General features: G+C 42.5%; 1 protein-coding gene across 1 annotated transcript; it reads right to left on the bottom strand.

Moving 5' to 3' along the window:
* Positions 1–1,078: 1,078 nt before the first annotated feature.
* On the bottom strand, positions 1,079–26,643 carry LOC310747112 (alpha-N-acetylneuraminide alpha-2,8-sialyltransferase-like). The gene is given in 9 exon segments (XM_083581446.1): positions 1,079–1,325; positions 1,465–2,703; positions 5,428–5,514; positions 20,034–20,146; positions 21,546–21,690; positions 23,589–23,741; positions 24,671–24,748; positions 26,211–26,392; positions 26,394–26,643. Coding segments are annotated over 8 exon segments (1,245 nt in total). The 5' UTR covers positions 26,418–26,643; the 3' UTR covers positions 1,079–1,325; positions 1,465–2,240.
* Between the last annotated feature and the right edge of the window lie 841 nt (positions 26,644–27,484).

Raw genomic sequence — 27,484 nt, 5'->3', positions numbered from 1 at the left:
TATTTATACCCTGCCCATCTGTCTGGGTTTCCCCAGCCACTCTGGGTGGCTTCCAACATAACAATAAAAACATAATAAAACATCAAACATTAAAAACTTTCCTATACAGCGCTGCCTTCAGATGTCTTCTAAAAGTCAGATAGTTGTTTATTTCTTTGACATCTGACAGGACGGTGTTCCACAGGGCAGGCGCCACTACCAAGAAGGCCCCCTGCCTGGTTCCTTGTAACCTCACTTCTCACAGTGAGGGAACTGCCAGAAGGCCCTTGGAGCTGGACCTCAGTGTTAGGATGGAGGACAGGGCGAGGTGAGGACAGACTGAGGTTGATGGGGCAGTGCCCAATTTCCCCACCTTCACTAAGGAGGACCTCTGATTGGGTGTGTGAGAAACCTTTGGCCTGCCAGATGTTCCTGAGCCACAACTCCCCTCATTCCAGGTCATTGGCCGTGCTTGCTGGGGCTGATGGGAGTTGTAGTACAGCAGCACCTATCAAGCCAAAGGTGTCCCCTACACCTGCCTTTGATGAAAGGTCTTGGCAAAGCGAAGTCTCTCTTGGTTGAAAACAGCTTGGAAATCTGACCCTGACCTGACCTGACCTCATGGAAGACTGTATAAAACACTAAGCAAATAATGAAATCTGCTAATGGAAAAAAATGTTTGCTATTGGGCTTTGTTCCTGCATTCTAGACCTTCTAACAGGAAGCAGGTGCTGAGCAGGAGCGATTATTTATGTTTGCTAATGGGACGTCAGGCAGTAGCAAGAAACCACCTTTCTTTCTCCTGTCCGAGGGTAGGGCAAGCATGAAAGTCAGGCATGGGTTGGGAGGTGAGGCAGAATCACAATCACAAGACGAGTTTCTACATGAGAACTAGCCCTTTTGAATTTATATTCAGTGAAACGTTAAGAAGCAGAATAAGGCTGTGTCCCTCAGTGTGTTTACGGCAGCAAAAACAACAAGGGTTCCCAAGTGTCTCAAAAGTCAAGAGACCTGCAATTCTGAGCTGGATTGGCCACTTTTTTGTATTTCTGTTATTTCTCTTTTTTCAGGTGTTTACACACACACACACACACATACACACACTCCATTTTATAATATACATTCACATCATAACACTCCACTTTGCATCCCTGGCTCTTTAGAGCCTGTCAACTTCTTTCCCTCCTGCCTCATGGCTTTCAAAATTAGCCTTTATATCATTGCATTTTGTACGTTTTCCAATTCTAATTACACACATTAGAAAATAACTCAAAATTTAAATAAATATAGAAAGGTAGAGAATTTCTCATTACAAGTCTTCAAACAACCCTGCTAGTGATGTCAAGCTACAAACATGAGTCTGACCAAACTGCGGGAGGCGGTGGAAGACAGAAGTGCCTGGCGTGCTCTGGTCCATGGGGTCACGAAGAGTTGGACACGACTAAACGACTAAACAACAACAACACAGTGATGTCAATTGCTTACAATCTTTCAGGTATCGTATAAATTTACTCCAGTCCTTTTGGAATGCTTGATCTTGCCGGTTTCGGATTTTTCCTGTCAGCTTTGCCAGTCCTGCAAAGTCCGCTATCTTCTGTTATTTCTATTGGTTTGATTTACTTCAGTAAAATCTTTCTCTTAAAAAAAAAATTAAAAATAAGAGAGCGGCTTACAAATACAACATGAACACTAACACAAAGAAGCACACGTTGTCGTAGAATTGTAGAGTTGGAAGGGACCTCAAGGACCATCTAGCACAGGCATCCCCAACCTGTGGCCCTCCAGATGTTTTGGACTACAATTCCCATCATCCCTGATCACTGGTCCTGTTCGCTAGGGATCATGGGAGTTGTAGGCCAAAACATCTGGAGGGCTGCAGGTTGGGGATGCCTGATCTGCCACAAACCTCAACAATGCAGGAGCAGGCAGGTGTCCCATAGGGGAATCAAACCTATGACCTTGGCATTATCAGCGCCACACTCTAACCACACTCTATCCCTCAGTCTACCAATCCTGGGACACAGACGAGCCTCCTGTTCTTAGAGGAATTTCACTCGTGTTCCTTAAGACATCCAGGGGGGTAGGAAAGTTCTTCCGATTTGAATGAGCGGCCTTTGATTGTGTTGACAAAACGCTCCTTTGGGCTGTCTGCACTGCTGCCTGAGCATTGCAACTTGGTGCCATCATTTGTGCCGCCCATTCTTCCACAGCTCAGGAGACACCTGATCACCCCCTTGCCCATTCAGGCGGAAGCTCCCCTCTCACGGACACTTGCCAAGCCGTAAGCGCAGCAACCCCTGGGCGTACATGTCTAGATATCGGGAAAACTCGCTTGGCATCTCGTGAACCCCCTGCTTGGGCAGCCTGTTGTCATAGTAATGGTGGAGAATGGGCTGGTTCTCCAGGTCGTGTTGGAAAGGCCAGAATCCGTAGAGGGTGATGCGCTCGCACAACTCCAGAGCCATACTGGTGAAGATGAAGCCGGAGGAGAGACGTTTGGGCCCTAAGCCCCTCGACTTCCAGTAGCTACCCAGTGGGGCCAGGTAATGGGGGTTCAGGAAGAGAGCTCTCTGAGACAAGCCAAAGTCCTCCATGGTATACAGGGCACGGTAGCTGACATCGGTGTGTCCCACGAAGGAGAAGGCAGGGATGAGGAAGAAAGCATCTCCATAAAGGCGCAGGGAATCGGCGAAAGGCTTCCGGCGGTCTGACAGTCTTCGGAATCTGCAGGAGATGGGGAAGGAACAAAACGATCAAGCCACATTCTTCTAAGCCTGGAGGAGAAAATTTCATCCTATCTGCAGTTTCTAAGCTGGCTGATCTCATCAGTACCTCCTGGACTGCAACATGGATTGGAGCTGTGGGGGCAGCCGCACCAAACATTTAAAGAATCCTGAGAACGGTAGTTTGTGATGGGTACTGTTAAGTTGTGGGTGAACACATCAGATGATACAGCGATTCTTCAAACAGCTCTTGTTTATTCAAAGGCCAGAACAGAACTGAACTGAAGGGTTCAGCTAGCCTGCTTATATAGAGCTCCACTAGAATGCAACAGTAACCATTTTCTGTAACTATCCAGTCACTGAATGTCACTTTTGATCCCTTATTTGCATATGTGGACCTGAACTATCTACAGTATCCCCCTGCTGGCCCAGGGTGAGAACTTCAGTACATAACAGGTACTGTGAACTGCAAGAAGATCAAACCTAGCCATTCTGAAGGAAATCAGCCCTGAGTGCTCACTGGAAGGACAGATCCTGAAGCTGAGGTTCCAATACTTTGGCCACCTCATGAGAAGAGAAGACTGCCTGGAAAAGACCCTGATGTTGGGAAAGATAGAGGGCACAAGGAGAAGGGGACGACAGAGGACAAGATGGTTGGATGGTGCTCTCGAAGCAACCAGCATGAGTCTGACCAAACTGCGGGAGGCAGTGGAAGACAGGAGTGCCTGGCGTGCTCTGGTCCATGGGGTAACGAAGAGTCGGACACAACGAAACGAGTGAACAACAACAACAACTGTGAACTGTAGCTGTGCGAGAGGGATACTACAGTTCCCAGGGTTCTTTGGGGGAAGTTGCGGGCTTTAAATGTGCGCTTGATGTGCACACACGGGGTTGATCTGCCCTAAGGCACATTTAAAGCATACAGCCTCCCACAAATCCTCTAACTGTAGTTTATCTCGCACGCAGCAGAATTCCCAGCACCATTCATTCATTCATTCTTTCATTCATACTTTTCAAGTTTATACATTTCACTAATTGTAAAACCATTTTGGCATTTCAAAACTTGACTTCCTTCCCCCTCTTCCTGCAATTCCTTGAATTTATTTTTAATATATTCTGCATATCCAAATTAACTCAATTTGTTCATTTGTTCATCTTCTTTAAATATGTACTCTTATCAACTGCAGGTTATTACAATGATCCTGCCAGTGTTTTTATCTGTTTATAGTTTATCTGTAAATATGCAATAAGCCATTTCCATTCTTTTGTAAAAGATTTGTTATCTTGATTTCTTATTCTTCCGTAAGTTTCACCATTTCTGCATATTCCATAAGTTTCTGTATCCATTCTTCCTTTGCTGGGACTACAATTCCTAGCACCCTTGGCAAACTACAGCTCCCAGGATCCTTTGTGGGGAGCGGTGTGTTTTTCATGTGTGATGTGTGGGCATGGCCATAATTATCCTTTGAGTTTCATGAAGTATTTGAAATGTTTACATGGGATAAAACATGTTTTCATACACCTAAAAGGTAAGGGGACCCCTGACCATTAGGTCCAGTCGTGGCCAACTCTGGGGTTGCGGCGCTCATCTCGCTTTATTGGTCGAGGGAGCCGGTGTACAGCTTCCGGGTCATGTGGCCAGCATGACTAAGCCGCTTCTGGTGAACCAGAGCAGCGCATGGAAACGCCGTTTACCTTCCCGCTGGAGCGGTACCTATTGATCTACTTGCACTTTGACGTGCTTTCGAACTGCTAGGTTGGCAGGAGCTGGGACCGAGCAACGGGAGCTCACCCCATCACAGGGATTCAAACTGCCGACCTTCTGATCAGCAAGCCCAAGAGGCTCAGTGGTTTAACCCACAGTGCCACCCGCATCCCTGTTTTCATACACCTACACAGAGATAAATAAATAATAATAATAATAATTTTTTATTTATACCCCGCCCTCCCCAGCCAAGGACGGGCTCAGAGTGGCTTACAAGCAATAATAAAAACAAGTTGAATGATTACAACTTAAAAACAAAATTAAAATACAACATTAAAATATTGAAACATTAAAATATTAAAATGTAGCTTCCTCGCAGGAGGAGAAGAAAAAAGAAAGAGAGGGAGGGAATCAAATTGGCTCCAAGCCAAAGGCCAGGCGGAACAACTCTGTCTTACAGGACCTGCGGAAAGAAATCAGATCCTGATTTATACATTTATACAACAAATCTTAAATAACCCGGAGCACCGAGTCAAACCATTGACCTCTCTAGCTTAGCAGTGCCTGCACTGACTGGCAGGGGCTCTCCAGGGTTCTAGGGAGGAGCTCCTGTCAGCCCTACCTGGAGACACCAGGGATTGAACCCAGGACCTGCTGCATGCAGAGCAGGAGGCACTGGCCGCTGGGTGCAGCTTTGTTACTGCTTCCTACAACCGCTTAAATCAGGGGTCAGCAAACTTTTTCAGCAGGCAGCCAGTCCACTGTCCCTCAGTCCTTGTGGGGGGCCAGACTATATTTTGGGGGCAGGGAATGAATGAATTCCTATGCCCCACAAATAACCCAGAGATGCATTTTAAATAAAAGGACACATTCTACTCATGTAAAAACACGCTGATTCTCGGACTGTCCGCGGGACGGATTTAGAAGGCGATTGGGCCGGATCCGGCCCCCAGGCCTTACTTTGCCTACTCATGGCTTAAATTATGACACAGCCAGTGCATTCTCGGATCTTTCCCTTACTTTTCATTAAGGATGCTGGGGTTTAAAGTCACCAGGTCTGACTTGGTTCCCACATCTTCAGAGAAATTCATGGGAGGCAGGTTGAACCTGGATTGGAGGGAGAAAGTGGAAAAACAGAATCAGCTCTCATGTAACTGTTGGGGAGCTCTCATTCAGACAGGCTTCATGGAGAATCCAGGCAACTTAATTGCCAACACATCACATTCCAGGGCTCTGCATGCTATCCCTGCATCTATTTTTCAGGCCTGATTTGTGAAGCTTTCTTTTTTTCCTTTTAATTTTTTTTTTATTTATACCTTTCAAATTTATACATTTCACTGATTTTACAATCATTTCGACATTTCATTTTTTAAAAATAATATTTATTAAAGTTTCAAAGAAGTTAAAGAAGAAAAATAAAAAAAGAAACAAAAAATACAAAATACAGAAAAATAAAAGCAATTAAAAACAAACGAATCTTTCCATGTCTTGTCTTTCATTTGCTTGTTTCCCTGACCTCCTCACACCTCCCTTTTTTGTATTCTAGTTCAATAGTTGTTTCAGCAAGTCCTTACCATTTTTGCTTTTATCTTGATATTTTATCTTAATATATTGTAACTTTACATTTTTACCTGTTAACAATCCATTTTTACATACCCCTTTGTAACATTATTGCTAAAACCACATAACTTCATCCTTCTAACATTCCTTAATTTTACAGTGTTTCTGTAAATAGTCTTTAAATTTCTTCCAATCTTCTTCTACCGACTCTTCTCCCTGGTCTCGGATTCTGCCGGTCATTTCCGCCAGTTCCATGTAGTCCATCAACTTCATCTGCCATTCTTCCCGGGTGGGTAAATCTTGTGTCTTCCAATACTTTGCGATGAGTATTCTTGCTGCTGTTGTTGCATACATAAAGAAAGTTCTATCCTTCTTTGGCACCAATTGGCCAACCATGCCCAGGAGAAAGGCCTCTGGTTTCTTCAGGAAGGTATATTTAAATACCTTTTTCATTTCATTATAGATCATCTCCCAGAAAGCCTTGATCCTTGGGCACGTCCACCAAAGGTGAAAGAATGTACCTTCATTTTCTTTACATTTCCAGCACTTATTATCGGGCAAATGATATATTTTTGCAAGCTTGACTGGTGTCATGTACCACCTGTATATCATTTTCATAATATTCTCTCTTAAGGCATTACATGCCGTAAATTTCATACCTGTGGTCCATAACTGTTCCCAGTCAGCCAACATAATGTTATGTCCAACATCTTGTGCCCATTTTATTATAGCAGATTTCACCGTTTCATCCTGAGTATTCCATTTCAACAGCAAGTTATACATTCTTGATAATATCTTAGTTTTGGGATCTAACAGTTCTGTTTCCAATTTTGATTTTTCCACCTGGGAGCCAATTTTCTTGTCCAAATTGTAAGCCTCCCTTATTTGATAATAATGAAGCCAATCTCGCACTTTGTCTTTTAGTTTCTCAAAGCTCTGCAATTTTAATTTATCTCCTTCTTGTTCCAAAATCTCCCAATATTTCGGCCATTTGGCCTCCATATTGAGCTTTTTCTGGGCCTTCGCTTCCATCGGTGACAACCACCTTGGGGTTTTATTTTCAAATAGGTCTTTATATCTTATCCAGACATTGAACAATGCTTTCCTGACAATATGGTTTTTAAATGCTTTATGTGCTTTGACCTTATCATACCACAAATATGCATGCCACCCAAATACATTATTGAAACCTTCTAAATCCAAAATGTCTGTGTTCTCAAGAAGCAGCCATTCTTTCAGCCAGCAAAATGCAGCTGATTCATAGTAAAGTTTAAGGTCTGGCAGGGCAAATCCACCTCTTTCTTTTGCATCGGTTAGTATTTTAAATTTTATTCTGGGCTTCTTGCCCTGCCAGACAAATCTTGAAATATCTCTCTGCCACTTCTTGAAACAGTCCATTTTATCCAAAATTTGCAATGATTGAAACAAAAACAACATTCTTGGCAATACATTCATTTTTATAGCAGCAATACGGCCTAGCAAAGAAAGCTTCAAGTTTGACCATATTTCTAAATCCTTTTTCACTTCTGACCAGCATTTTTCATAGTTATCTTTAAATAAATTCACGTTCTTAGCGGTCATATTAACCCCCAGGTATTTTACTTTCTTAACCAGCGTTAAACCTGTCTCCTTCTGAAACCTCTCTTTCTCAATCGGTGTTAGATTTTTCTCTAAAACCTTAGTTTTTGACTTACTCAACTTGAATCCTACAACCTGACCAAATTCTTGAATCAGTTCCAATACTCTTTTAGTACTAGATTCTGGCTCCTGTAATGTCAGTACTAGATCATCTGCAAATGCTTTCAATTTGTACTGTTTGGCTCCGACTTGTATACCTTTAACCAATTGGTCCCTTTTGATCATATTTAGGAGAACCTCCAGGACCGAAATAAAGAGCAATGGGGAAATTGGGCAACCTTGTCGTGTCCCTTTCTCTATCTTAAATTCCTCTGTCACCACATTATTAACAATTAATTTGGCCTTTTGTTCTGAATAAATTGCACCTATACCATTTCCAAAACCTTGACCAACCCCCATCCCCTGGAGATTCTTCTTCATAAAACTCCAAGAAATGTTGTCCAAGGCTTTCTCCGCGTCTACAAATATCAAAACTGCTTTAGTATTAATATTCACTTGTAATTTTTCTAAGATATTAATTATATTTCTCGTGTTGTCAGACAAGTGTCTGCCCGGGAGAAAGCCTGCTTGATCTTTATGTATCTCTTCCGCTAGTACTTTTTTTAATCTTTTAGCCAAAATATCTGCAAAAAAATTGTAATCCACATTAAGCAGAGATATGGGGCAGTAATTCTTAAGTTGTGTCTTCTCAGACTCAATTTTCAGTATAAGTGTAATGTAAGCTTCCTTCCACGACTCTGGTGCTTTTTTCCCTTCCAAAATTCCATTACAAACTTCCTTTAATGGTTGTATTATCCAATCTTTCAAGGATCTATAATATCTTGAAGTTAAGCCGTCCGGCCCTGGAGATTTACCCAGTTGCATATTCTGGATGGCACCTTCTACCTCCTGTTCAGTTATTTTATAGTTCAGCATTAACTTATTTTCTTGAGAGATTTTTTGTAGTCCATTTAATTTCAAAAATTGATCTATATCAATTTCTTTCTGTGGCCCTTGTGTATATAATTGTTTAAAGTACCTCTGGAAACATTTTCTAATCTCCACTGGATTCTGTATATTCTTTCCTTCCACTTCCAAATTTGTAATAGTGTTGAGTTTTTGCCTTCTTTTCATTTGCCAAGGTAGCAATTTCCCACATTTATTGGCCGATTCAAATGTCTTTTGTCTCATCTGTTTGATTTTCCACTCTATTTCCTGGTTCATCATTTTCATATATTGTACTTGATATAACTTTATTTCTCTCAGAATCTCTTGCGACTTTGGTTTCGCTCTCAATTTCTTCTCACCTTCTTTTATTCTGTCCAAAATTTTATCTTTTTTCTCATTTTGAGTTCTCTTCTTTATTGCATTCTGTTGTATCAGAAACCCTCTCATAACCGCTTTGCTTGCATCCCAGATTACTCTTTTTTCAACGGTGGTATTCATATTTATCTCAAAATAATCTCTCAAGGTTTTTTGGGCCTTTTTGGTCACTTCTTCGTCTCTAAACAAGGTGTCATTCATCCTCCATCTGAAGGAGCCAATTGGTGTTAGTTTCATCTCCATTTTCACAGAATTGTGGTCGGAGCAGGTTTTAGGACAAATTTCCACTTTTCTAGTCTTTGGAGCCAGTCCTCTAGTTATCCAGATTTGGTCAATTCTTGTCCATGTCATTTTGGCTTCAGAGATGAAAGTTCCCTCTCTACCCAAGGGGTTCTTTGTTCTCCAAATCAGCTAAGTCCAAACTGTCAGTCATCTCAAAAAAGGTTTTTGGTAGTCTGCCGTCCTTAGTAACTACCTGTCTCTGTGCCTTATCCATATTTGTAGATACCACTCCATTCATATCCCCCATCATGATCATATTATAATCCAAATAGTCCAACAAAGTCTCATGCAACTTTTAAAAAAATTCTGATTTTCCTTCATTCGGTGCATAAACGCCTACTATCAAGAATTTCTCTCCTTGTAGTTGAATTTCAATTGCCACAAATCTTCCTTGATCATCTTTAAATATAAATTTCGGTGATAGGCTCTCCTTTGCATAAATTACTACTCCTCTTTTTTTAACTTTGTCTGATGAAATAAACTCTTGGCCCAATCTTTTATTAATCAATACTTTCCTGTGGAGCCTCATCACATGTGTTTCCTGTAGGCAAATCAAGTCCAATTGTTCCTTTTTTAATAAATGAAAGACTCTTTTCCTTTTTTGAGGCAGGTTAAGTCCATTAGTATTCCAACTCAGTAGTTGCAGGGCCATGATGTAGTTATTCTGATTTTCCTCCAACCGCACCAAGTGCTTGCTCTTGTTCTGTCAGTGGTATTACTGTTACTTTCTCTGGACAGTCCAATCCGAAGGGTAGTCTTGCTATGTCTAGTATTCCTCTTTTTGATAATCTTCTGTCCAATGCTCTTTGTTTTAGTCCTCTATCAAATGGTTCTCTGTCCAGTGCTCTTGGCTCTTCTCCAGATTCTTTCTGTAAATCTTCTCCGTAATCTTTCAGAAATTTTTCTTTGTCATCCACTGATCTTATTTTTATCTTTCTTCCTTTAAAACTAAAAGATAGGCCTTGGGGAAATTCCCACCTGAAGATAAGTCTATTCCTTCTCAGCAGGGCAACCAAATCTCCGTAATTGGACCTAAGGTCCAAAAGATGTTTTGGAATATCTTTAAATATTTCCACTCTTGATTGATGTATTTCCAAAGTCTTCTGGAAGTGCAAACCCAAAATTTTGTCTCTCTCCTCTTTTGTTCGGAGGGTAATCAAACAGTCTCTCACCCTGTTCTTCTTCCCCCCTCTTCCAAGTCTGAAAGCACTCGCGATCTTGAATCCTTCTTTTTCCAAGTCCAATTCCCAAAAGTCTGCAAATTCCTGCATAAGAAAATCTGTCAGATTGTCCTTCTCTAATTCAGGCACAGCTCTGATCCTCAAGTTCGTTTGTTTCTCCTTGAGTTCAATCATAGAAAGTGTCGACCTATGGTCCTCAAGTTGCCTTTGTGTACCTGGAATCTTCTCCTCTGCGGCAGCTGCTTTTTCCTTAGCTTCTTCAGCTGTCTGTTGAGTCAGGGTAGATTCCTGTAGCAGTTTCTCGATAGTTTCTGTGTTGGTATTTACCTTTTGTCCCAGATTATTAATACTTATAGTATTTTGATCAATTTTAGTTGATGCTTCAACCACCTGTTTACTTAGTTTTTCCAATGATTCATTTATCTTACCTAATGCAACTGCTAAAGCTTCTTCAGATGACATACCTTTTGACTTAGATTGTGTAGATGCAGCCGCAGATGAGGCAGAAGGGCCAGATGTTGATGGTCTTCGCTGCCAAGATTTCCCAGACCTCGTTGTTTTGTCTTGAAGGGAATCTACTTTTTCTTTTCCATCTGCCATAACTCTTCAATTAAATACCCAAGGTCAATCCCACGGCCACAGTTTGTTTTGAAGTGGAAAATTCCCCTGGCCCAATTGTTAACAGTTTCAGAAACTTCCTCTAGGGGGACACAGTATCAGTCTATACTTGTTGTATTACAAAGTAGCACTTTTTAAACCCCCCCCCCCTTCAAGCAGAAAAAAAGGATAAAAGTCAGTTTCAATTTCAGTTACTTTTCAATTACTTCCCTTTCTTTCTAAGATCAGTAGGTGACAACCAAAAACAATGTATCTTCCTTGCAGAGCTAGCTGTCAAAAGATACTCTATTCACAAGCAGTGCGCTTCCAAATGCGGCAGTCTTATTGTCTGTTGGCAGCCCGTTCCCAGGTTTTGAGCAGTAGATTTTTATTTCCTTCCCTCTCTCTTGCAGGCATATATAGTTCAAGCCTCCCCCCCCTTCTCCTGCATCCAAGGGGGGAATCACTTATTTAGGTGTTGGGATTTTAGTCCTTTCCAATCAATTTTCCAAGGCTTTAGCTTGCAACTTCTTTGCTTTAGTCTATTTACAAAAGCGGAAGGCGGACTTCCTGTTTATGCCTTCCCGCTTCGGTGCCAAATTAATTCTTTTTTTCCCTTGCCTTTTCCAATTTATCCTACTCATGGGTAGTTGCTTTTGTAGTCGAATTGTCACAGGAAGAAGTCAGCGCTCTTCGATAATGGCTGTGCGGCTTCGCTCCGTGGAAGTAGCAGTTGACTCTCAGCACCGCGCCACTCGCCCCACTTCGCTCTGGAGCCCGTAGTCGGGTTTCCTTGCGGATTGGGGGGGCGCAAAGGGTGCCCGCCGAGTCCCACGTTCACAGGCTTCACCCCGCCTGTGATTTTAAAAGGGTCTCCACTTCGCCATTGTGGTTTGACCCGATTTCCTCGGAGCGGGTCCCTCCGAATCAGAGGGAGTCCGCCATTACTTTTTTTTTTTTTTTTATAAATATTTTTATTTTTCCATATAAACACAATACAACAAACATAAACATACAAAAACAAAAACAAAACAAAAAACATGTATCATTTCATATCCTAATTTCATATCCTATCTTCCCCGACTTCCTCGTGCTTCCCCTTTCTGTATTCCAAATTCTTATCGATTGTTCAGCAAATCTTCCCTTATTTTAATTTAAATTTAGACTATTCTTCCTTATTTTCCTTGTCTTAACCATTGCTAATAGTAACCATTTACTTTCCAGTCCAACATCATTCTAACTTTCATTAACTTTATGATATTTCTTTAAATAGTCCTTGAATTTTTTCCATTCTTCTTGCGCTGCTTCTCTTCCCTGGTTTCGGATTCTGCTCGTCATTTCTGCCAAGCCCATATAGTCTATCACCTTCATCTGCCATTCTTCCAGTGTGGGTAGTTCTTGCGTCTTCCAGTACTTCGCAATGAGTATTCTAGCTGCTGTTGTAGCATACATAAAGAAAGTTATATCCGTCTTTAACACCCCTTGGCCGACAATACCCAAGAGAAAGGCCTCTGGTTTCTTGGGGAAAGTATATTTAAATACCTTTTTAAGTTCATTATAGATCATTTCCCAGAATGCCTTAATCTTCGGGCAGGTCCACCAAAGATGAAAAAATGTACCTTCAGTTTCTTTACATTTCCAACATTTGTTGTCAGGCACATGGTAAATCTTTGCAAGCTTGACTGGGGTTATGTACCACCTATATATCATTTTCATAATGTTTTCTCTTAAGGCATTACATGCCGTAAATTTTATCCCGGTGGTCCACAACTTTTCCCAATCAGCAAACAAAATATTATGACCAATGTCCTGAGCCCATTTAATCATGACCGATTTGACCGTTTCATCTTGTGTATTCCATTTCAGCAGCAAATTGTACATTTTGGACAAATTCTTAGTACTGGGTTCTAACAGTTCTGTCTCCAATTTTGATTTTTCCACCTGGAAGCCAATTTTACTGTCCAGTTTAAACGCTTCATTAATTTGATGGTAGTGGAACCAATCTCTCACCTTCCCTTTTAATTTCTCAAAACTCTGCAATCTCAATTTGTCCCCTTCCTTTTCCAAAATTTCCCAGTATCTTGGCCATTTGGACTCCATATTTAACTTTTTAACTGCCTTAGCTTCCATTGGCGACAGCCACCTTGGAGTTTTATTTTCCAGCAAGTCTTTATATCTGTCCCAGACATTTAGTAGTGCTTTTCTGACAATATGATTTTTAAAACTTTTATGTGCTTTAACCTTGTCGTACCACAAATATGCATGCCACCCAAAAATGTTATTAAAACCTTCCAAATCCAAAATGTCTGTGTTTTCAAGAAGTAGCCATTCTTTCAGCCAGCAGAAAGCTGCCGCTTCATAGTAAAGTTTAAAGTCTGGCAGGGCAAACCCCCCTCTTTCCTTTGAATCCGTTAGTATCTTAAATTTAATTCTGGGCTTTTTGCCCTGCCAGACAAATTTAGATATGTCTTTTTGCCACCTCTTGAAACAATCCATTTTATCAATTATTTGCAATGCTTGGAACAAAAACAACATTCTTGGCAATACATTCATCTTTATAGCTGCAATACGGCCTAACAAGGAAAGCTTCAAGTTGGACCAAATCTCCAAATCTTTTTTCACTTCTCTCCAAGTTTTTTCATAATTATCTTTAAACAAATTCACATTTTTAGCTGTCATATTTATACCCAAATATTTCACTTTTTTAACCACAGTCAACCCTGTCTCATTCTGGAACCTTTCCTTTTCTATCTGTGTCAAATTTTTCTCCAAAACCTTTGTCTTAGACTTATTCAATTTAAATCCTGCCATTTGACCAAACTCTTGGATTATTTCCAAAACTCTTTTCGTGCTAGCTTCTGGCTCTTGCAATGTAAGTACTAAGTCATCTGCAAATGCTCTCAGTTTATATTGTTTAGCTCCGACCTGAATCCCTTTAACCAACTGGTCCCTCCTAATCATATTAAGCAAAACCTCCAGGACCGATATAAAAAGTAATGGGGAGATAGGGCACCCCTGACGTGTCCCTTTTTCAATCTTGAACTCTTCTGTAACCACATTATTTACAATTAGTTTGGCTTTCTGTTCAGAGTATATTGCACCTATACCATTTTCAAACCCTTGGCCTACCCCCATCCCCCGGAGGTTCTTCAACATAAAACTCCAAGAAATGTTGTCAAAGGCTTTCTCGGCATCCACAAATATCAAAACAGCTTTAGTGTTTATGTTCACTTCCAGCTTTTCCAAAATGTCAATTATATTCCTTACATTGTTCGACAAGTGCCTTTTTGGGAGAAAGCCCGCTTGGTCCCCGTGAATCTCCTCCATCAAAACTCTCTTCAGTCTTTTTGCCAAAATATCAGCAAAGATTTTGTAATCCACATTCAATAACGAGATGGGTCGGTAGTTTTTAAGTTGGGTCTTTTCAGTCTCTGTCTTTGGTATAAGTGTAATGTAGGCCTCTCTCCACGTATCAGGTGCCCTTTTCCCTTCCATAATCTCATTGCAGACTTCCTTCAAAGGTTGTATCAACCCTTCCTTCAAAACTTTGTAGTATTTGGAAGTCAGTCCATCCGGTCCAGGGGATTTGCCCAGCGTCATGCCTTGAATGGCATCTTCTATTTCTTGTGCTGATATCTCCTGGTTCAATATTATCTTACTTTCATGCGAAACCTTTTTCAGCCCATTTTCCTCGAGGAACTGTTGTATGTCCATTTCTTTTTGCGGCCCTTGTGTGTAAAGTTGTCTAAAGTAGTTCTGAAAACAATTCCTAATTTCCGCTGGGTTGCTTATGTTTTTTCCTTCCACTTCTATATTTGTTACCGTGTTGAGTTTTTGTCTCTTCTTTATTTGCCAAGCCAGTAACTTGCCACATTTATCAGCAGATTCAAAAGTCTTTTGTCTCATTTGTTTAATTCTCCACTCTAATTCTTGATTCATCAGTTCCATATATTGTGTTTGATGAAATTTGATTTCTCTTAGAATCTCTTGGGATTTTGGATTCGATCTTAATTGTTTTTCCCCTTCTTTTATCTTTTCCAAAATTCTCTCCTTTTTCTCATTTTGCTTTCTCTTCTTTAAAGTATTTTGCTGAATCAAAAACCCTCTCATCACGGCTTTGCTTGCGTCCCATACTATTCTTTTTTCTACTTCAGACCTTAAGTTGATTTCAAAATAGTCTTTCAAGGTTTTTTGGGCCTTCTTACAGATCTCCTCGTCTCTAAATAAGGTGTCATTCATTCTCCATCTGAAGGAACCAGTTGTTGTTTGCCTCATCACCATCTTTACAGCATTATGGTCGGAGAAAGTTTTTGGGCAGATTTCTACTTTTTTTATATTCGGAGCCATACTGCTAGTCACCCAGATTTGGTCAATCCTTGTCCATGTCATTTTGGCTTCAGAAAAGAAGGTTCCCTCTCTTTCTAATGGGTGTTTTGTTCTCCAAATATCAATCAAGTCCATATTGTCAGTCATTTCAAAAAAAGTCTTTGGTAGTCTTCCATCTTTTGTTATTACCTGTCTTTGTGCCTTGTCCATATTTGTTGAAACCACTCCATTCATATCTCCCATCAAAATTAAGTTGTAATCCATATGGTCCATCAAAATTTCATGCAACTTCTTAAAAAATTCAGCTTTCCCTTCGTTTGGTGCATAGATTCCCACTATCAAATACTTCTCTCCTTGAGATTGAATTTCAATTGCCAAATATCTTCCTTGATCATCTTTAAAAATTTGTTTCGGTTGCAATTTTTCTTTTGCATAGATCACCACTCCTCTCTTTTTTACTCTGTCTGAAGATATAAATTCCTGTCCCAGTCTTTTATTTATTAATAATTTTCTATGTGCTCTTGTCACGTGGGTCTCTTGTAGGCAAATCAAGTCCAATTGGTCTTTCTTTAAGGCATGAAATATATTTTTTCTCTTCCTGGGAATATTTAAGCCATTACAATTCCAGGTTAGAAGTTGCAGAGCCATGATGGGATTATTTACTCCTTCCTCCTACAGCTCCCTGTTTTTGTTCCTCGTCTGTCGGTGGTACCGTGTTCGTGTCCAGTGATGGATGCCCTTGTCCTGGAAATGTCTCTTTCTGTAGGTCTTCTTCGTGTTCTCCCAAGAACTTGTCTTTATCACTTACAGTCTTTATTCTTCTCTTCTTTCCCTTATATTTAAAAGACAAGCCTTGGGGAAATTCCCACCTGAATGGTATGTAGTTCTTCTTCAGCAGTGTCACCAGGTCTTTATAATGTCCTCTTGCGTCCAAGATACTCTTAGGGATGTCTTTAAAGATCTCAATAAAAAAGTCTTCAATTCGAAGGGCTGTTTGGTAGTGCAGGTTCAATATTTTATCTCGCTCCTCCTTTGATCTTAAGGTAATAAGACAATCTCTGGGTCGATTTCTCTTCTGTCTTATTCCCAATCTAAATGCACTTTCTATCTTAAAATCTTCTTTCTTCAGCTCCTGCTTCCAAAAGTCAGAAAATTCTTTTGTCAAATCATCCACCAAGTTCTCTCCTTCCTTTTCCGGCACAAGTCTGATCCTCAGGTTCCTCTCCTTGCGTTGCATATCCTGCATAGAGAGTGCCAGTTCATATTCATCCAATTTCTTGTAAACTGGTGGAAATTTTTCCTCCGCAGCAGTTGCAATTTCCTTAGCTTCCTCGGCTATCTTTCGTGTTATAGATGAATCTTCCAATAATTTCCCAATTGCTTCTGCATTTGAGTTCACTTTATTCCCTAGGTCAGTTATACTTTTAGTATTTAGGTCAATTTTCCCAGAGATTTCTTCAATTTTTTTATTTGTTTCAGCAACTTGTACTTTAGTTTCAGCAACTTGCAATTTAGTCTCCGCACCTTGCTTTTTTAGTTCCTCCAAAGAGTCATTTATCTTCTCCAATACCTTGGCAAATGATTCTTCTGTAGACATTGCTTTCGCTTTTGGCTTTGCAGCCACTATAGTTCCAGAGGCTCCTGTTACAGAAGCCCTTCTTTGCATGTAAGTGTCAATTTTGTATTGTCTGCCAGATCTCAAGGTTGTTTCTTGTAACTCCCCTTTCTCTTTACCATCTGCCATAACAAAGTCTTTTAGTCAAGGTCATTCCCAGACTTTGAAACTCACAAACAAAGTTCTCAAATTTTAAACTCCACTTGTTGCTGAAACAATTTGTAAATCCTCTAGGGGGCGTAGAGTCAGTTCTATACTTCTCAAAGTAATCCCACACTCTTCAAAAAAGAAGGAATAAAAGTTTCCTAGTCCCTTTCAATTTTTCTTTCCTTTTTCAAGGGGATCCCAGTCAATAGTGTCCTGTAAGTAACTTTGTAATGCCACAGAAACAGTGTTTCAAATTGGAAGTAACCAAAGTCAATTTGAGATATTTATTAGCTTCTTATGGCAACAGTCCTTAGCCGGTTCCTTTTCTCCGGCAGTCCGATCCCAGGTTAAAGAGCAGCGATACTTAATCCAATTCTTTTAAATTGGCAGGGAAACACTTTTAAAATCTTCTTCCCCCTCCTCCTGCCTTCGGGGGGGGGGAGTTCTTTGCTTTGGTGGTGGATTTCTTAAATCCCGCAAATTTCCTCTCAAGCAGTTACAGCTAGAGTGCCTTTCGCTTTGATCTTGCTACAGAACGGAAAGCAGACTTCCTTTTTAATGCTTGTCCGTCTCGGTGCCCAATTTCTTTACTTTTAGTGTCCAATTATATTTTAGCGGTCAATCCTACTCACGGATAGTTGTTCTTTTAATCCAATTTCCCGGGAAGAAGTCAGCGCTCTCCGCTAATGGCGACGCGGCTTCGCTTCGCAGGCTGGGTGAAGACGACTCTCAGCACCGCTCCAAGACCCCTCCGCTCCTCCGGAGCCTTTAAAAAGGCTATTTCGCAGCGTCGGGGGGGCGCAAAGGTGCCCGCCGAGTCTCCAGTTCACAGGCAACGCGCCTGTGATTTTTAAGGGTCCCCGCTTCGCCGTAGCTGACAGGACCCGAACCCACGAAGCAGATCTCTCCCGGAGCTCCGGTTGAGATCCGCCATTAAGCGCCGGCGCTGACCGGAAGTCGGGAGGGAGTCCGCCATTACTGATGGCGCTAACCCGGAAGTCCCATTTTGACATTTCAAAACTTGACTTCCTTTCCCCACTTTCTGCAGATCCTGAATTTTTTTTTTAATATCTTCTGCATATCCAAATTAACTCAATTTGTTCATTTATTCATCTTCTTTAAATATATACTCTTATGAAACTGCAGATTATTACAATGATCCTGCCAATGTTTTTATCTGTTTACAATTTATCTGTAAATATTTAATAAACCATTTCCATTCTTTTATAAAAAGTTTGTTATCTTGATTTCTTATTCTTCCGGTAACTTTCGCCATTTCTGCATATTCCATAAGTTTCTGTATCCATTCTTCCTTTGCTGGGGCTTCTTCTTCTTTCCATTTTTGGGCAAGTAACATTCTTGCCACTGTAGTTGCATACATGAATAAGTTTCTATACATTTTAGGTAGTTCTGTCCCTATAATTCCCAAGAGAAAATCTTCTGGGGTTTTTTACGAACGTTATTTTAAACATCCTTTTCGTTTCCTTATATATCTTTTTTCCCTTTTCTTAAAACCCAACAGCAGTGTCAGGCCGTCCAGTATGGACTCACACAGTAGTATTGATGCTTTCCCAATCTACCATTTCTTTAACAGCTTCCCCCTTTTAATGGGGCTTCTACCTTTGTATTTAGTTGCTTCCTGTTCACTGACTGCAGCATTCCTAAATCAGCTGCTAAACTGGCAGTTCTGTTCTATGAGGTACGTTTCTCTCTCTCTCTCTCTCTCTCTCTCTCTCTCTGACTCGGTGCTTTCCTCTTTGCAGCCAATTGTTCCTTTGTTGTCTACTTTTTAAGTGTATTTAAATGAGCAATTGTTCTGGCGGGAAAGAAGAAGCCAATAATGAAAGGTTTAGCTCCTGCAAGAGACATTACTAACTAATGAACGGTGAATTTAGGAATGCAAAACCACAAGTGAACAGGAACATGAAGATTCAAGGAGCAGAATTCTGCCCAAGACCTTGGAGGTGCGCTGCCGGTCAATGTTGATGACACTGGGCTACATACATGGGCTCAGCATTAGGCTGCTTCCAATATTAGAAACATAGGGAGCCCCCTTAAACCAGAGCCAACCACCTGTCTATATAGCTCAGTAATGTCTACTCTGACTGGAAGCAGCTTTTCATAATCTCAGGCATGGGTGGATCTTTCCCATTGCCTTTAAAACATAGCTGTCAAGTTACAGATTTGAAAATAAGGGACCAGCAGCCTCGAAAATAAAGGATCAGCAGCCAAAATAAGGGATTTTCCAAGCACAGGTATGTTCCACTTCTGAGCCCCTCCAAGCCAAAGGCAAAAAGCCCAGCCAGCAGCCAAACAAAGCCTCAAGCGGTGGTTCCCACAGCGCAGCAACCCAGCAAAGGGGATGCAGCAAGGGAAACCACCGTCACCTCTCCGCTGGGAAGCGCTGAGCAAAGGTGAGTCCCCAGGCAATGTGACTGATTTGATCGGCACAAGGCATGCAAGCTCCACCCCCCAGTTGTTCTTAGACACCTTATTGGGTGAGCAACGCAGCCAAGCAACACAGTTGGAGCCTCCCTCCTCCCTCGCTGGCAGGGAGGGAGGGAGAGGAGCTGCTTCCTTTGAAACCCGGGAAATTTAAGGGACATCATCAATAAGGGACAGCAGCGGGACATGGCGCTGGGATAAGGGACTTTCCCGCCAAATAAGGAACGGTTGACAGATATGCTTTAAAACTCAAAATAGCAGGGGCTGAACCTGGGACATTCCATATGCAAAATATGAATTTTACCACTCAGCCCAAATGCTCTTTTAAAATAATTTGGAAACTGCCAGTTAAAAGGCTAGTTGCAAGGAGAAGTAGGGCTTTTACAGAATGTTTGTTACTTCTGAGTAAAACAAAACAAAAAAACCAAGACCGCCTGGGAATAAACACTGTAAAAGGACCCGATATTATTTGCGATTCCCACCTGTTTGCAGTGCCACCAGTTTCCCTCGAAAAGGAAGAAGAAATAAGTTACCTGATTACTAGATCTGCCCGGTCAATCTCCTGACCACAGCTGCTGTTTCGTAGAATCCCACCATTGCCCACTACAGCACAGTGCCTATACTGGGAGTCTGGGAAGGGTGACCTCTAGATTTTTGAGAGTGCAGAAGAGAAATAATCTTAATAAAAACATACAAAAGAAATATTGGCTTAGATCACCAGGATTCTGTTACCCTTTAACTCAGGAGTGGGAAATCATTTTCATGCATAAAAATATTGATAGGACACTGTGTCATAAAAATATATCACAGCGCTTTACAACAATATAAAAGCATAAAGCCAAACAATAATGTCATAAAAAGTTAAAAACTAAAAGAAAACCTCCATAAACCATTATGGGTGGATGCACTCTGAATTTCCTGCTTAGGCCTAGCAGAACAGAAAAGTTTCCAGCAGGCATTTAAAAGTTGACACATAATTCACTTGGTGATTCTCTTGTGGCAGAGAGTTCCACAGGACTAGGTTGATGACACTAAAGGCTCCGTTCCAAAACCAGGTCTAAACCCAGATTGTAGCATACCTGCCAAGTGCCCCCGGGGGAAAAATGGACAGCCCGTTTTTTCACGCAAGATTGCAGCAGCCATTTTGGGTGCAAACGCCACCACCCCCACCAAAAAAAAGACTTTTTCAGGGTGAGAGTGAGGCACAGGTCACATGACTCACTCCCGGAAGTTGGACAAATTTGTCTAGGCAACCCCAATCTTCCTGGGATACCAGCTCCACAACCAACTTTGCCAAGAAAGGGATACTGGCAACTGGTTCATGGGTGTTAACTTCCATTGGGTCTAGGGTGGGCTTTTTGTGGAACAGATTCACCACGGCCTTAATAATAATAATAATATTATAATAGTTTTATTATTTGTACACCGCGCATCTGACTGGGTGACGGGTGCCATTCCCTCATGCAAGGATGTGTTGACCACACCTTTGACCCCTTTAGTAACCCCACCCTGGCTAGCTTTAATAAGTCAGGATGGAAAAGGATTAATAATAATAATAATAATAATAATAATAATAATAAATTTTATTTATACCCCGCCCTCCCCAGCCAAGACCAGGCTCAGGGCAGCTAACAACCAATAATAAAAGCAAGTTGATTGAAAGACAACTTAAAAAACAAGATTAAAAATACAACATTAAAATGCAGCCTCAATTATTATTATATTTTATTTATACCCCACCTATCTGGCTGGAGTCTAATGAGCAGGTGGTTGAGTGCATCACTGCAAGAATCCTTCGCACATCCCCACGATGTATTAACCAGAAATGATCCCACAAAAACAGGGTTCATAGGTGGCATCAGGTATACAGGGCAGGCTGGTGTGGACCGTGAGGGGAGGCCTGGCAGGCCAGGGGAGACCTGTGAGCCAAAGGTTCCTCTGCCCAGTTTAAACGAAAGAGGCCAAGGACTGAACCTTCTGTACCAGGATGTGCTCTGGGTTGTGGCTCTTTTCCCCCACCCCAAATATCCCCCCCCCACACACACCTCCGGCAGCAGGTCCACCAGCTTAGCGCTCGCCGGAAACGCCTTTCCTTTCATTCCGTCAAAGGTGATGCTTGATCCCAACGGCGTGTTTTCCTTGGTCAAGACTATTGAGAAGGAAGCATTGCAACATTGGCCCAGTTCTGCCCTACAAATGGGAGGAGAGGTGGATTAGGGTGACACTGCGGAGGAAATAACTTATGCTCCCCCTAAGCCCTTTGTGGCAGGTGGGGCAGGGGGTCGCCTCATACAAAGAGATGAAGTCACTCTAAGCTTCATCAAGGGGAGATCATTTATGGACTATGTGTGCTCGGGATGGTGTTGCCTTCCTTCTGAAGATCTGTAGTCTGGCTCCATCCTTCGAGTCCTCGAGTTACTGAGAATCACAAGAGGATGAGGGTGTTGTTGCACTCAGATTCTGTTTGCAGGCTTCCCACAGGCTGTGGGTTGGCCACTCTGAGAACAGCGACCTGGATTAGATGAGTCTTTGGCCTGATCTCTTCTGATGGTTTTATGTTAAGTGACCTCAGCGACTAGGTGTGCCACTTTCACCAGCTGGCCATGGAGGCACAGGTCAATTCTGTGTCCAAGGCAGCTGACTACCAGCTCCATCTGGTATGCAGGCTGAGACCCTACCTGCCCGCGGACTGTCTTGCCAGAGTGGTGCATGCTCTGGTTATCTCCCACTTGGACTACTGCAATGCGCTCTATGTGGAGCTACCTTTGAAGGTGACCTGGAAACTGCAACTAATCTAGAATGTGGCGGCTAGACTGGCGACTGGGAGAGGCCACCGAGACCACATAACACTGGTCTTGAAAGACCTACATTGGCTCCCAGTACATTTCCAAGCACAATTCCAAGTGCTGGTGTTGACCTTTAAAGCCCTAAATGGCCTTGGCCCAGTATACCTGAAGGAGCGTCTCCACCCCCATTGTTCTGCCTAGACACTGAGGTCCAGCTCCAAGGGCCTTCTGGCGGTTCCCTCAGTGTGAGAAGTGAGGTTACAGGAAAGCAGGCAGAGGGCTTCTCGGTAGTGGTGCCCGCCCTGTGGAACGCCCTTCCATCAGATGCCAAAGAAATAAACAACTATCTGACTTTTAGAAGACATCTGAAGGCAGCCCTGTTTAGGGAAGTTTTTAATGTTTGATATTTTATTGCTTCCTCCTCCTCCTCCTTCTGTTGGGAGCTGCCCAGAGTGGCTGTGGAAACCCAGCCAGATGGGTGGGGTATAAATAATAAAATATTTGCTGCTGTTGTTGTTACCAGCTTTGTCCATTCTTGGACAGGAAGATAGCTTGTCTACAGTAGTCTAGGCACTTGTTGTAATATACAGTTACTGACTTCCACTTCCATGCATGAAGGAATTAACCTGAGCTCATGTAGCCAGTGGGGGTAGAGCTTAGCAGGCTCCCTGCAGCCTTTTGTTTCTTCCCTCCCATTCTTCCCTTTTCTCTTCATGCTTTCTGGAACAAGCAAAGAAGGAGCCGTGTGGCTAAGGCCCCCAATAGCAAACAACAACAACAACCCAAGTGAATTGAATCTCTCCGAAAGGGAGATTTTACAGCCTGCATCTTTGCTAACCCAAAGATTGCACGAGACTTTTTGTGCGGAAACAAAGTACTTTTCTTTTAAAGTCTTTCGGAACCTTTGCATCTTTGTTTTACCGCCAACAGATAGGAGACTTGTTTAATGTAGCGTCTAGAAATGCTGTGAGTAAACTATGTGATTTATTCTAGCCTAAGTATTTTCGTGCAGAATGTTTGTTCAAAGGCGTATGGCGTATGGAGCAATCACCATTGTGCCTAACTCTGCTACGAAAGAGTAAGGATCTCTCTCCCAAACCTCTCTCTAGAACACCGGTAACCTTTGAGACTAGATTACTGTAACATGCTCCATGTGGGGCTATGTGGGGTTGGTCTGGGAGCTGCTGCTAATGCAGAATGCAGCAGCCAGGCTTCTGGCTGGAGGGTCTAACAATGGCATATACAACCATTGCTGTCTGTTTTTCCAGGTGTCTCTCCAAACAGGTGAGTGGATGGCTTTACCTGTATTGGGCCATTGCTGCAGGATTGGGTTCCCAAGGGCACTCCTGAGAGAGTAGCACATGCTCCAGAATGCCCTTATCTTTTTGAGGAAGTTTCCACGTTTTGACAACACGAACCCGCTTCTCATCGCTGGCTGTCTTGCTGAATTGAGCACTGCCAGCAAAAGAGACAGAGATATCAACAACTAGTTTCAGAGTTCATCCCTTTTTCCATATGAACCTAACTGGACCCCGAGATCATCTTCTGAGGCCCCTTTTCTTTGTTTGCTTCCTCCACAAGAGGCCCCGGGGGCGGGAAGTCATGCTTCTTCAGGGAAGTAAAGAAATTTGGCAATAACAGATCGCACAACACAGAGGTGCCCCAAGATTGTGGAGGCCCGGGGTGTGACGTCTCAAGCAAATATAGAGGGGGGCCGAGATGCCTTTTGTCGTGGAATTCTACTCAAAATGGTCCAGAGCAGAACTCCAACGTACAGTTAGCAGAGTAAAAACTTAAACACGTTGCAGGATACCCCCCCCCAAAAAAAATAGACCAGAGGGAATTGTATTTCATCCAGCAGAGCTTTAGTGCTACTGAAGGCAAATGAGCAGAATGGTCACAAATCCAATACATTCAGGACTGGCACTGTCCATAAGAAACCCAGTTGCAGCAGACTTAACTGCAGACTTAACTTACAATAAGTCTAAACCTTTACGCTAAGCATACTATGTGCAGAAGACCACACCAAAAGGAAAGAAAGACAGAAAGGAAAGTGAAACCCAGGCTCCTTCTGGCTTTATAGTCAGCATGACCCTGACAGAAAAGATAAGAGAACCAGTTTAAGCCAGCTTCTCTGAAGGAATAACTCAAACATCATGAACCTTCTGCTTGTTTCTTTCACACAGAGAAGCTTCCAGAATAGGAAAGATCTCTATGCATCTGATCAATACTTTCTGTACTAAGAAATGCAAACTGACACCTTTGACCCCCTCAAGTTGACGCGCCAGACACAACTAAGATTTGCTGCCTTTACATGACACCCCAAATCAGCTGCCTCTCTCTGCCCAACAGTGAGGCCTGCCAGTCCAACCAGAAAAACTCACCTCTGAGAGAATTCCCTTACTTCAAATAACCGATTCAGTTCCCGGCACTTTGATAATTGTCCTAACGTAGTTTTCTCTCTGTGGGGGGAAAGAACCACACACAGCGCTGGGATTAATTTCAGAGCTCGTCGTCATTGCTACAGACTCTGCTGAAGCCCATTTGCACTTCCCCTTGTTAAAACAACTCAAGTTTTTAAAGAAGGCTCTCAGAGCTGATTTTCTACAGGTTTTCCTCTTGTTATAAGAATTATTAGGTCTAAGATATAAAATAAATGTTCATAAATGTATAAGGCAAACACATACATAAATATATAAACCACGTGTCTGAAATAGTACAGGAGAACAATCCTGAAGCCATTTTGACCCTCCCCAGTGGCGTAGCGTGGGGGGTGCAGGGGGGGCTGGCCGCACCGGGCGCAACATCTGGGGGTTAGGGTTAGGAGGCGCAAATCCATGGGTTAGGGGGCGCAAATCCACGGGTTAGGGGGCGCAAATCCACGGGTTAGGGGGCGCAAATTACTTGCCTTGCCCCGGGTGCTGACAACCCACGCTACGCCACTGACCCTCCCAAAATTGACCTCAAATATTTCTCTGCAAGGAGGAAAAGCTTTCCAATTGTCTTTGGACTGTAGGGGCTTACACCTCCCTATAAATACAGTCTGGCAAGTATCTGTTAAACTGAGCACACTATCAATATGCGTAAGAGATTCAGGTATTTACCATCACAAAAGAATGGCCAGGATGCCCAGGTAAAAGCAACCAGTGACCATTATCAGGTATCCTGGCAGACAGGTTTTCTGCTGTAGACCGCCCTTTCAGTGATGTATGTATGATGTATTGCGGGGTGGCCTTGATCTGCAGGGTTGCAATTTCAGAAGTCTATATAAGAGCTTGCACACCAATGTTCTGGGTTCCTCCTCCCTCCTGCATTGGGGGGGGAGCACCCTGTTGCAACAGCTTAATAAAGATCAGGCTTACTAGCTGCTTTACTTCTCAATATTCTCTGGTTGGCCTCTGTTGTGTTCTCCTACTGATAGGGAACCTACATAAGGACTCTATACGGGCTCTTGGGTACCCCATAAGGGAAAAAAAAGCAGTTTGTTTTCTTATAACACTCTACAACATGTGTGTGTGTGTGTGTGTGTGTGTATACTGTATTTTTTGCTCTGTAAGACTCACTTTTTCCCTCCTAATAAATAAGGGGAAATGTGTGTGCGTCTTATGGAGCAAATGCAAGCTGCGCAGCTATCCCAGAAGCCAGAACAGCAAGAGGGATTGCTGCTTTCACTGCGCAGCAATCCCTCTTGCTGTTCTGGCTTCTGAGATTCAGAATATTTTTTTTCTTGTTTTCCTCCTAAAAACTAGGTGCGTCTTGTGGTCTGGCGTGTCTTATAGAGCGAAAAATACAGTATATGGGGGTGCTTGCCTCAGTGGATGTCTCAGGCGGCCTGGCTATCTCTGATACTGTTTGACATTTCAAAAAAGCACTTAAAACTATGCTGTTCCCAGCCCACTTTCCCAAAGAACCCAGATAACTCACCTGGTTGCCCTCTGTAGCAGCGAAAGAGTAAGACTAACAAAGAAAACCATGCAGACGGTCAGCGCTACGTTCTGCTTCCGAAGCCGTAAATTGAAGGACATGTTACAGAAAGACAGAGTCGAGACCCGAACCGTTTGTCGCCCGGGTTCATCTGGAGTCTGCTGCTTCCTCAGGTGTGCCCCGAACAGCTGCTGCCAAGGTAGGCATCAAAACGCATCAGGATGAGGAACAAGAAGCGCGAGAAACACCTGAAGCGAATGCAAAGGTAATAAAAAGGATATAAGAACAGTGTTGTATTATATTCAGCATATACGTATCTAAAACAAGCTGCATCGGCGTTGATGTGTAAACAAAACTAAGCAAAAGGATAATATAAACCAGAAAGGCAGGCTGGTAGATAAATATCTGCTTAAAACAGCTCAGTTAAAATGTTTCTCACGTCTGATTGGGCTCAATAAATCTCTTTCAGTAAGCAGCCCCACCTTTTATCGTTCAGTCATCCTGTAAGTGTGGATTTGCCCTCAGGAAATAACACACATTTCAGAGTGCGCACAATGGTCACAACAACTTTTGTTGGTAAAAGGAGTAGACAGTGTCAGATTTTCATATGGGCTGAGTGGTCCGCAGCCCAGGGCCTCATAATTTAGAGGAGACTACAGTGGTGCCTCGCAAGACGAAATTAATCCGTTCCGCAAGTCTCTTCGTCTTGCGGTTTTTTCGTCTTGCGAAGCACGGCTATTAGCGGCTTAGCGGCTTAGCGGCTATTAGCGGCTTAGCGGCTATTAACGGCTTAGCGGCTTTAAGAAAAAGGAAACAAACTCGCAAGAACTCGCAAGACGTTTCGTCTTGCGAAGCAAGCCCATAGGGAAATTCGTCTTGCGGAACGACTCAAAAAACGGAAAACTCTTTCGTCTTGCGCGTTTTTCGTCTTGCGAGGTATTCGTCTTGCGAGGTACCACTGTAAGCCTCTAGACAGCATCTTGAAAAGTAGAGACATCGCCTTGCCAACAAATGTCCGTATAGTTAAAGCTATGGTTTTCCCAGTAGTGATGTATGGAAGTGAAAGCTGGACCATAAAGAAGGCTGATCGCCGAAGAATTGATGCTTTTGAATTATGGTGCTGGAGGAGACTCTTGAGAGTCCCACGGACTGCAAGAAGATCAAACCTCTCCATTCTGAAGGAAATCAGCCCTGAGTGCTCATTGGAAGGACAGATCGTGAAGCTGAGGCTCCAATACTTAGGCCACCTCATGAGAAGAGCAGACTCCCTGGAA

This window comes from Podarcis filfolensis (genome assembly GCF_964270895.1).
Source record: "Podarcis filfolensis genome assembly, chromosome: 13".
Lineage (NCBI taxonomy): Eukaryota > Metazoa > Chordata > Lepidosauria > Squamata > Lacertidae > Podarcis > Podarcis filfolensis.
The sequence above is the reverse complement of the archived record's forward strand: the minus strand, read 5'-3'. Positions and strand labels throughout refer to the sequence as shown.